This window comes from Corylus avellana, chromosome ca3, assembly GCF_901000735.1.
Source record: "Corylus avellana chromosome ca3, CavTom2PMs-1.0".
Classification (NCBI taxonomy): domain Eukaryota; kingdom Viridiplantae; phylum Streptophyta; class Magnoliopsida; order Fagales; family Betulaceae; genus Corylus; species Corylus avellana.
Window position 1 is genome coordinate 17,244,769 of NC_081543.1, and position 12,262 is coordinate 17,257,030.

General features: G+C 33.6%; 1 protein-coding gene across 1 annotated transcript; it reads right to left on the minus strand.

Moving 5' to 3' along the window:
* Positions 1-1,164: 1,164 nt before the first annotated feature.
* On the minus strand, positions 1,165-7,637 carry LOC132174946 (cytochrome P450 CYP72A219-like). The gene is made up of 5 exons (XM_059586710.1): positions 7,211-7,637; positions 5,576-5,793; positions 3,280-3,524; positions 2,008-2,395; positions 1,165-1,807 (listed from the first exon to the last, which is right to left on the minus strand). Exons 1-5 carry the CDS (start codon positions 7,479-7,481, stop codon positions 1,382-1,384), a joined length of 1,548 nt encoding a protein of 515 aa, XP_059442693.1. The 5' UTR covers positions 7,482-7,637; the 3' UTR covers positions 1,165-1,381.
* Positions 7,638-12,262: the final 4,625 nt, after the last annotated feature.

Sequence of the window (12,262 nt, forward strand, 5' to 3'; positions counted from 1 at the left end):
CATGCTAAATCATTTAAGAAAGAAAAGAGTTAGAGTATATACGCATGCCTAATTCGTTGCTTAGAGAAATATATAGCTTAAGGAGTATCCACTCATGCTCTTAGGTTGGCAAACATTAGGTATTCATAATATGATTAAAACATTGGCATATTGTTATATTATTTTAGCATGATTAGTGGTGGATATCAAAGCCCTACATTTATCTTTATTAATTCAAAAATCACTCTTTATTTTGTTTTAATTACAAAATTTATTTTAAGCATAATTTACGACAATCCTCGTGGGAATGATCTCGTACTTGCTGTACTATACTACTATATTGATCTTGTACACTTGCGAGTTAAACGTACATTTATTTGCCTGTTTATTTAGGTAGACATTTGCACAACAAAACCAAACCAAACATTTTTTTTGACTTGTTAAACACCTCATAATGCATTAAAATATATTTTAATTCTTTTTTTAAATTATGTTCTTGCCCTATCCCTTCAAATAAAATCCTAACTTTGCCACTGATAGCATATGATACAATTAGGAGAATAACAGCTAGCCTTGAATAAGATGCCATCTCTGCATCGTGTGGTTGAACTTCAGCTTGAATACCTTTTTCTTGAAAGAGTTTAAATACTTTGACAAAAAAAGAAATTGTCTCAGAAATAGAAATCAGTAATGAAGCTTGGTAAGAAATATACGACACTTGATCTTTTAGCCAAAAGCCTTAATATATTTCAAGGTATTATTAACATTTGTCAAGAAGTTCTGTTGGTCATGATATGATAGGCTTTGATGACGTGTTGAATATTGTGGGGAAAACTAAATTACCAAAATAATAACGGAAGCAATATAGAAAAACTAACACAAAAAATTTATAGGTAGTTCGGTGTTAGACACTTACGTTCACTACTCAAAATAACCTTAAGAACTACATTGTGCTCATTAACTTGTTTTTCTATAATAAAAAGGTCAATGTTTATAAGGTAGTGAATAAATACAAATTTGCTAATCAAGTCTTCTTGATTTGATTACTATCCCAATATTTGATTACAATAAGCCCCTAAATAATATTTCATATTAACCTAATATGAAATATACGAAGAAAAAAATATTATAATTTTTTATATATTCTAACAATTCCAAATATGTTTTGACAACAACTTGTGAATGAGATCCACAACAATTATATGTCTGAATTGCTATCAATTTAGGCAAGAAATGTAAGAAATGCTCCATATGAGACTTACTTGGCCAAATAAATTTTGAGTTGTCCGACCACCTGTCTGAAAGGGCAAGTGGATCGTCTCTCACATTACCTGCCTAAATTACTAGCTATTTAGGTAGATAATTACCATGAATCCATATCCTACAAGTGATATCCGCTATTTTAGAGATTTCGTAGAATGATGTGAGCTCCATATTGCGGGTGAAGAGTTGCAATTAAGAAAGGAGCATGAGCATACGATGGGCAAACCTCCAAGCAAAAGCGTTGTAGGATCATTGATAGAGCAAGTTTAGCTTCCATCATAGCAAAGCTTTGTCCAATGCATATCCGAGGACCCCATCCGAAGGGGAAGAAAGAAACTTGGCCCTTTGTTGCCTTGGAAACTCCCTCAGAAAACCTCTCTGGTTTGAACTCATGTGCATCATCACCCCAAAGTTCATGATCATGGTGGATGAGAATTATTGGCAAGGTGATCTGAACTCCGGCCGGTAAAGACAACTTTCCGAGCTTCGTTTCCTCGTGAACATTTCGAGTAAGGAAAATTACTGGTGGATATAGTCTTAGAACTTCATACAAAATCATGGTCACCTATGACATTGATCATTGTGATTAATATTTTAAGAATTCATCAGCAAAATGGTGAAGCAATCTTTGCAAATTCTCTTGCTAAAATGGTTGATTCAAAGAACTATTGAAAGCAAGCAATTTTCTCAAACCATCCATAAAGTTTTTGAATAATTCATTCTGAGAAATACTATTTAGTAGACTAAGCAAAAAAAAGTACTTACTACTTTTAGGCGATTCAACCCGTCAAAATCTGGTTTGTTTTGACCAAAGACTTGCAAAACCTCTTCTCTTGCACGTTCTTGCCAACTCGGATGCCTAGTCAGCATAACCATCGTCCAAACCAGCAAAACCGAGCTCGTTTCTTGCCCCGCAAGATAAAAAAGTTTACACTCCTCAATTACATCTTTAAGATTCATACCCATATTCTTGTTGTTCCCATGTTCTTCAATTTCTTTCAAGTTGGATTCCATGAGTATGCCTAATAAGTCATCGTTTCTGCCTTCACCTCGCTTTATTGCCCTCTCTCTTTTGTTGATAATCCCTTTAAGGGAAGCTTGTATTTCCTTGTCAATTTCCTTCATCCTCTTGTTCATCTTAGTTGGCAGAAACCTACTTGCAAAACCATTCATGAAAATGTGAGGACAAGAATAGAGTGAATTACGTGCAACAATATGCATTTAACTTCAGTTATTGGATGTTGGTATTTTTGTCAACCAAAAACTTGTTTGAATTTAGTCATTGGGTTTCTAATTTCAATAATATGGTTATTAGGTTTTACCTTTTTGTTAGAATTAAGGATGTCATTTCACTTTTGTTTCAATTGACATGTCAACGTCCAAACTAGCATCTAATATCAATGCTATATCATTAAGCGCCAACTCATCCTTAGAAAAACAAGAAACAACAGATCCAACTACAGAAACAAAAACAGTTACCTTTGAATCATCCTAATATTTTGGATTTGTAGCATTAGGGGGAAAACTATTAACTTTAACGTTGACATAGAGCTTGGGGTGTCAAATGAGACAAGTGTGGCAGGTAAAAACTGTTAACTTTGATGGTAAAACGATAAAAGGACCAACTTAAAACTTGGGCAAAACTTAAACACTTATTCTTAAAATTGAAAACCCAAGAACTAAATCCAAATTAAATAAAAACTTAAAGGCAAGGCTCATGTATTTTAGCGGTGAGTGTTTTGTAGGTTTCGGGTTTTAGGGCTGCATGTGTTGGGTTAATTGGGTCTTTCTTTTGCTTGTTCTAGTTAGGTGTTTCTATTGTATACTGGTTGTATATGCGCCTTATGCTTTTTTATTTTTTTATTTTTATAAAACTTTCTTTACTTAAAAAAAAAAATAATAAAAAAAAAAAATTCTTACTTCTAGCATAAAAATTCAAGTTGCTCTTTTGTTTGATTCATTTGATAAACGAACCTAATTCAATAAGAAAAACTTTATTATTTAAGTATTAAAAGACATTGAAATGTTTTAGTTTACCTCCATCCCGGAATGTACATAGATTGCATACTTTGAATGACCAGCTCCGCTAGCTCTCTTTGAAGTTCGAAAATATTTCTTCCTTCTTCATAACTACTCCCGAAGGCTGTTCGAGAAATCATATCACTTGACAAATTTTGCAGATAAGGCCATACATCTAACTCAATTGAACCGTCTTCAGAGACCAAACTTTCCCATTTGATAATCATGTCACTGCAACTTTGACGAAATGCTGGTAACATATTCTACATAAAAGAAGATGAAAAAATAACAAAGGAAATATATAGGTGAGTATCAAAGCAAACATATAAAATTAGCATATATCACATGCATATACAAATATTTCAAGTGTATTCTTGTTTGAAATCTGTGGCCAATGTCACAGTGGAGTGATATAAGTACTTGATAGGTACTAGGTACAAATTAGTGTTATATATATATACATATAGTAGAAAGCGGAGAGAGAGAAACTGATGAAATCATTAGGGTTACATCTTGAATATATTGAAGTGTATTAAACTGTATTACAATGGTATCTTTATAAAGAGGCTAAGAAGTGGTGAACAAGAAAATCTAGACTAAATAAGGAAAAAAATGTTAAAGTATTGATTAAATAATTAAATTTACTTATTTCTATCAGCTTTAACTTTTGGGATAAGTAGGGATTTAACATATATGATATTAGAGCCAAAAACCTGAGTTCGAACCTTAACTCCATCATTCACCCCCCATTTAATTAAAATATTCCACATGTTGGGCTTCACCTTTTAAAATGAATTTCAAGCCCACACATGAGGGGGAGTGTTAAAGTATTAATTAAATTATTAAATTTACATCTTCCTATGGCTATTAGCAAGTTCTTGGGACAAGTGAATTAGGGCTGGAGACAAACCACAAGTGAATCCAATTGGGGTTGGATACAATCCACAAAGACATACGTCTGGTCCTTAAATAGAAATACAAGTAGAAAAAGCCTAAAGTGATAACACCTAAAGTTTTAATATTCAAATTCAAATAACTTTAATCATAATAACTTAAAACTATTAAACCTATCTAACACTAATCTTATCCCTATCACAGTATTAAACCTAAAAGTAAATCATGCTAACATGGAAATATATAAATATTCCCACATGCAGAGACTCCATCGACATGTAGGAAGGCCACCAAGTTGATTGGGTGAAGGTGCTTGCGGTGGCTGTCTACATCGCACCTTCCACGAATCAACACATCTCTACCTAGCAAACTTGATTCCAGGGTTATTGTTCCAAAATGAGCTGCGGTGAAGGCAGGGAAGGCAGTAAAAGCGGCAACATTAGTGCGTGGTGGCATGGGATGTCCAATGACATTAGAGCTTCCACATATCTATAAATCTGTACCTAGCAAACTTGATTCTGGTTTTCAATTTCTAGAATATAGTTCAAGGAAGGCTTAGCAGCATTGAAAGTAGCGGCAATGGAAACAGATTTTTTAGGAAGCGCGTGAATTGCTAATTAGACTGATAAAAATCAGAGGCCAGAAACTCAAAAGGATGCTTGGAACAGAAAGATTGCCAAATAGAGCAAAGAAGGAGACACTGAGCAAATGCTAGAAGGCGTTCGCTAAATGCCACAGAAAAGTAGCTCTAATACCATGTAGAAATATATAATGGGACATATAATATGAAAGAGAGAAGAGAGCAGAAGCAGAGAGAGAAACAAATGAAACCGTTAAGAGCTACATGTTGAATATATTGAAGTGCATTAAATTGTATAACAATGGTAAACAAAAAAAACCTAGACTAAATAACGCAAAGAATCAAAGGTAAACCTAGAAGTAAATCATGCTAACATGGAAAATATATAGGAAATATTCTATGCAGAAAGTTGGCTAAAAGTAACGTGTATTTTTGTTAAGTGTTTTGAGAAGTGTTTGGCAATTAAAGAGTAATGTTAGAAGAAAGACTAAAGTCCTCCCAAATGTAATGTTTTAAAATCACCATTGAATTTGAGGTGATTATTATTAAATTTTGATCAATTGGTGATTTTAAAAGCCACATCACATTTGTGAGGACTAAAGTCCTCCTCCTAGCATTACTCTTTTTTGCAAATGCTTCTTCAAAGAGCGAAGAAAACAGTTGTAAAAAGTATTTGCATCATAGCAATGGAATTAAATTAGGGACTAACTTTTGAGATGAGAAAAACATTCATGACTCAACATACAACATTTTTAATCAAGATTCAAACAGTAAGTTTAATTCAAATGCCATTGTAATTGAATCTAAATGGATTGCAATAAATGGGAAGAATAAACTAACCTTCAGCTTCTCTAGATGGAAAGCTGGATTGATAATTTTTCTGTGTTTAGCCCATTTTTCAGCCTCATATTGTGCTAGTCCGGTTGCTAGCAATTTGGTAAGTGGAGTTCCTTCTATCTTCCGAAAGTCATAGATCTTGGAGAAGATATCTTTCAATTGTTCAGGGTTCATAATGTTCACCCTGGGTGTTGGGCCAAACCAGGTAAAAGAATTCTTACCTGCATGTTTTTGTTCTCTGTTTAGCATATATAAATATATATAATAAGTTGGGAAGAATATCTAATACTCTATTCAAATAATGGTTGCTGAGATGCATATCATTTAAGTCAAGCGTTTCTTACGCTTAATTTCCTACAAATTGGGTTTTAGGAACTATCTTACCATGTGAAAAACACGTTTTTGTTTAATAATTTGTGCTTCTCACATGCTTTTTTAATAGCATTAATAAAAAATGACACATCACTTTTAGAGGCTTACATGCTGTGCTTAGCTTAATTACGAAAGTACACATTATTCCGTGGACACAACAATGACACATCACTTTTAAAAGTTGGCAGAAGTTCTGTGGCGGACACATTATTCATGACCTAGCTCATCTTAGGGCATTTATAGTGAATTAGCTATTCTTTAGTTAAAATTTGGTTAGAAAATTCACTTTTTTCTAGCTTAACTAGCTCCCTCCTCCCTCCATCCAAAAACACTTTACATCAAACTCTCTAAATCTTTCTCTACTCTATTAAAACATTCTTCTTTATTATTACTTTACACTTTATTCCAACAGTCATATTATATTATAATGCAATTTAAATAATTAAATTCATCATTTTTTATTAGCTTAAGCTTTTGGGATAAATGACGGTTGAGAATAATGCTAAACGTCTCCCTTATGTCCTCTCAAAATTGATATGGCTTTTAAAATAACCATTCGATTTGTGATAGATCACTATTAAATTTTGATGCAATGATGATTTTAAAAGTCACATCAGTTTTGAGATGAAATAAGAGGAATGAATAGTATTACTTGATGATTGAACATAGTTTCAGAGTCAAAAATAATGAATACGAACCCTGACTCTACAATTCACTACATCTCAATTAAAATATTCTACTTTGCGCCTCAGTTATTAGCGCCTTACTAGATGAATAAGGGACTGAAATTTGTCCGTACAACCTAATGGAATGAAAATCATCAATTATGGGGTTCTCTGCCAACAACCATCAGAGAACATACAATTCAAATTGAAAAAGAAAATGCTTTAAATGCCAAATCAAATGAGACCAAGAGAAGAAAACCAACAGAAATTGAAAATGAGAGAACAAGATTTTAGAGGGACGCAAAAATCAGCATCAGCCCATTGACTTCAAAGTGCCAATTGCTCCAACTTTCTTGTCACCCAAACACTTCACAGAGAAACCAAAAAAAAATCCCAAGCAATTCACAAGAGAAATGAAATAAACCCACATCCTTCTAGTTCTCATGAACCTCCACATCATCCTTTTGACAAGGAAACACTTCACACCCAAAAAAAAAAAAAAAAAAACCATTTTCACTTCAACAAATTCCACGAATTTCTGTCAAAGTATATTATTTGGCAAGTAAAAGGAATAGTTCACCCAACTAGGAATAGTACACACCATAATTCTTGACATTTTGATGGATGAAGGGGAGGACACGTGGTGCAATATCATTGGTGAAGTTTATGGGGGTAGACCTTGCTTGATTAGACATCTTAATGCTCGCCTTCAAGTCTCCAAACAAAAGGCTGTAGGAGTTGCCGGTGAGACCCTGCTCTCTCAGGCACCTCTCCAGCGCCTTTGGCCTCACCCACACCCATCTCAACACTCTCCATGCTGATTTTAGCACCACTACAACGGCAACAATGGAAAGCGCAACCCATATTTCCATTGTTGATCAAGATTGATAGAAGCAAAACGCACCTGGAAAAGAAGAAGAAGAAGAAGAAGAAGAACAAAGAGGTGATAGTTTGATAGATATGGTGTTGGCCAAGTTTAGTGATGTTTAAACACTAAATACTGCTGGGCCATTGACGCAAGTCGTCTTATCTCTTAAGACCTGTACGGCCTCTGCCAGCTGGCAGGATCCCTACCTCATCTTAAACTGTCTGTCTGTCGTCCACATGAGAAATAAGAACAAGGTGAAATAAATGTTCGACAACATAAGTACATGCTAACGGATCCTCCGCAAACTCTCTATATCTAACATTTCTTTAAAATTTTAATAAAATCTACAAAAACCCTCGCATCAAACTCTTTATCAAATGTTAAATTTAACATTTATCAAATATTACAAATTTTATCTGATTATTATATTTCATTAGCGCCACTTCTCATTTGTTAAACCTCCTCACATTTCACCACACTATTCACTTTATTTTTTTTTAAAAAAAAATATTCTTATTTTTATATCAAATCATTCACTTTTTATATCACATCATTTACATTTTATTATTATTCAAATAAAAAAATTACAATAAAACAATTTTTTTTATTTTTCAATATTACTTTTTCATTTTTTCATATCAACCATTATTTTTATTTTTTTATTTTTTTATCCATAAACAATGCAGCGCGGTGGGGGTGTTGTTTAACAAACACCCACTATATCTAACATTTCTTTAAAATTTTAACAAAATCTACAAAACCCACCCCCCATCAAACTCTTTAAATTTAACATTTGTCAGATATCCTCTTCAAATCTAAAGACCCAAAAAGCAAATATTAAAAATTTTATCTGATTATTTTATTTCACTAGCACCACTTTTCGTTTTGCTTCCCTCTCTTTTCCTCTAGAATTTCATCCCCTCCCCTTTTATTTTTCTCCCCTGCCATTTTTCTTTTCGTTACACCACCAAGAGCAAAAGAGAACATACAGAGACGAAAATTTCTGTCCACCAAAAGCAAAAAGCAAAGGCATTCATCAATGAAATCTCTTGTATTAAATATGCAGTTGGGCACAAAAAATAATTCCATGAATGAGAAAATGAAAGTGAGTTTCATGGTAGTTAAAGTAGTTTGGTTTCACAATAAAAAAAATAATATTTGGTTAAAGTAGAGAAATATTTAGAGAGTTTGATAATTGATCATCTTTAAAAGTGACTAGCTATATCTAATAAAGCGCATTTCGAGAGTTAAGTTTAACTAAATTTTGCCTCTCTTGATGTGGATGCTCTAATTAATTATACTTTTCACTTGAGCATCTCCGGCAGTTAATGGCTATTTTAGCCACTTAAAATCAACTTTTTTAGTTTAGCTACTACTTTTTCACAATGAACTCCAGCAGACTATCTATTTTACAATCTATTTTATTTAAATATTATTTTTTAATCTATTTTTATTATAGATAGAAGAGAGAGGGAGAGGGAAAGAGAGGAAAAATAAAGAATAAAAAATGTTTAGAAGGTGCTACAGTGAACTTTCAAATTTGAAAGTTTACTGTAGCAAATTTTAGGAAAATTGCTATTTTAAAAGGTCTGCTGGAGCACTAAAATTGTTAAATCTAACTTAAAAATTAGTTTAAAAGCCCTACTGGAAATGCTCTTAGTAAACAAAAATACATTTCTACAATAACTAACTTGATATTCTCCAATTCAAATAAAATAGAAATTATCCTAATTCATTCTAATGTCCATAAAAATCATACTTTTAAGCAATTCATTTCACGTGATTGACTATGAATAGTTGGCGGAGCCTCATGTTGGTAAATGGGGTTTTTTTTTTTTTTTTTTTTTGTGATGTGATATTAAGTAAAAATAATATTGAGTTTTTATGAGTTGAGTTATGTATTGATGTTCTTATTTGCTAAATAAGCATTTGCAAATAAGTCCAGGAATAATTCCAAAGGTACCATAAATTAATGGCCCGGTTAAGGACAAAGGAGGCCCCCCAATTTCTAAGAAAAAAATATATATATATATAAGGTAATTTTATTTTTTCAACCTATTGGCCCCTAGCAATAATTTTTTTTGGCTACGCCCTGCTCATAATAGTTTATAGCTGTGCCCCTGCGCCCCGTTCTCTAAATCTTGAACAAAATCCAAGACAATGGCTGCATAATGTATTTGGGAGTGATTTTGGGTGTGTTTGACAAACGTTTTTGATGGCATTGGTTTCGCACTGAAACCGTAATTGACGCCCAGTACATGGAGTGACTACTGCGTTCAGAGTAGCTGCACCTATGTGTGGAAAAAGAAGGCCAAGCACCTCGTGTAAAGCAACCCTGCTAGTTTAACCAAATACCCTTCTACTTGTGTTTCTCACCTTTTTTTTTTTCTATGCATCCGTTTAAATGTCCAAGGATTTCTATGTCTTTTTTATTCTTCACTCTCACGCTTCCTTCTTCCTCCTCCCCCACTAAGACTCACCCTCTTCGTCAACAACCTGCTAGCAACCACAGTTAGATGCTCATGCCTTCTTCTTCCTTAGTGACCCAGTGACGGTGAAGAGCTACAACCACGGCTCCACTCACTAGAGCCCAAACTAAGGAGATTTTCTCTTCATTTCACTATTTCGGTCGTATCATTCCGAAGTTTTTCACATTTTAGATTTCTACAAATCACCTTGGATACTTTCGAGTAAAGGAAGTTGTGGAAACCCTTCTCCGAATATTTGTTCATATTTCTTACAACATCTGATTTGTTGTGAGTTAGTTTAGTTCATTACAAATGATTTTGATCATCTTTACTGTAAATACTAGCAAATGGAGAGATATTTGTCTCGTATTTCAGACTCTGATCCAACCATTCTGAACGAACAGTGCGAGTGTTCCAGTGTATATAACCAATATATATTTTTGACTGAATACGTCTTTAAATAATTATTTTAGAGGTTCGAACTGAGATTAAGCTAGATGTACAATATTCTGCTAAAATAAAGGATGAGCTTCAATTTATTTACTTATTTTTTTTCAAAAAAAAAAAATCATTAAATCTGTAAATTTATTTTCAAGGTAAAAGAATAGGGTTTCTTTTATTGCTTAAGAAGATGGTGGGGAGCCTTAGACAATGATGCACTGGGATAAAGGAAAGCTTTGATGATAAAAAAGAAAGAACATTGGCATAAAGGAAATACAATTGATAACATTTTATTGAATTAAAAATCAAATTTATTCTCTATGTTTTTTGCGCAATTTCAATTTAGTAATTTGGTTTTAAACTTTGACAATTAGATTCTTTTAAGTTTTACTCCAATTTCGACAAAAGCACAATATACTCACAACAGGAGAGGGAAGTGCAATATTTTTCCCATGAATTATTAAAGGATCTTGTTTGTGTTCTTGCTTCTTTTTTCTTAAAATCTCGGTCTGTACTTAATGCTTAATACATGGTAAAGCAAAAAACATGCTGAAAGTCTCCTTCATTTCAAGACTAGAGCAATTGGATAGCTCGTTGAGACTCGAAACAAAAATGTGAGTTTTTTTTTTTTTGTTGTGATGACCGTGAAAATGCGAATAATTTTAAGCGTTTCATATTATGAGTTGTCTGCTAATACTTTTGCTTTTATAACATTGTCAATGGAGCCTAATACAATATTGCTTGGATCAAAATAAATAAAATATGCCAGTTAGATGGAGGTTTTGCTTGTTTTTATCCCTTATTTGTTTAAATTTTGTGGTTTTGCGAAGAAGATTATTAAATATAAAGCAACCTCAATTAAAAATAAATGTCCTACAGGCTAATTTGAATAGACAACATTTTGTTGAACCATGCTTAACACGCTTGACATTAAATTTAACCATACATAATAAACGACATTTAATTGAATAACCATACATTTTGTCATGCCCATGGTTCTATGGTTGCAAATGTCAGAATGTTCATCAACTGCCTTTGGCCATAGTCACTAGGAGATGCGTGTATGCTTCTGCAGATTGCCATGTTCGCTTTGGACCCCATAGAGTAAAGATAACCCAGGTCGATGCTACTTTAGGTGCCCTAAATTTAAAGATGGAAGTGGAACACATTGCAACTTTTTTGACTGGGTTGACGATCTTGACAATGATCAAACCCGCAGGATGTTATTCGAGTTGAAGAAAAAGAATAAGTTGCTGGAGGACCAACTTCGCCATAAAGAAGCTGTTGAGAGTCGACTCCATTTTCTGCTTATTGCACTATGCGGTCTATGTTTGGCTCTAGCTTTAATGCTCATGTATTTTATTTTTGAAATATCTCAGGGTATTGATCGGCGTAGGCTGCCCTTGTAGGAAAATGTTTTTTTACAAAATAAAGTTGTGTTGTATTTAAATGACAATCCTAAATGTAACAACGTAGTGTTACCTAACCGGCATATTTTCATTGAATCATTATATGCGGTCTATGTTTGGCTCTAGTAAAATGTTCGGAGAAGGGTTTCCACAACTCAAAAGTATCCAAGGTGATTTGCAGAAATCTAAAACGTGAAAAGCTTTGGAATTATATGACCGAAACAGCGAAATGAAGAGAAAATCACCTTAGTTTGAGCTCTAGTGAGTGGAGCCGTGGTTGCAGCTCTTCGCCGTCACTGGGTCACGGAGGAAGAAGAAGGCGTGAGCGTCCCACCGTGGTTCCAAGCGGGTTGTTGACGAAGAGGGCGTGTCTCAGTGGGGAAGAAGGAGGAAGAAGGAAGCATGAGAGTGAAGAACAAAAAAGACATAGCAATCCTTGGACAATTAAATGGATGCATAAAAAATAA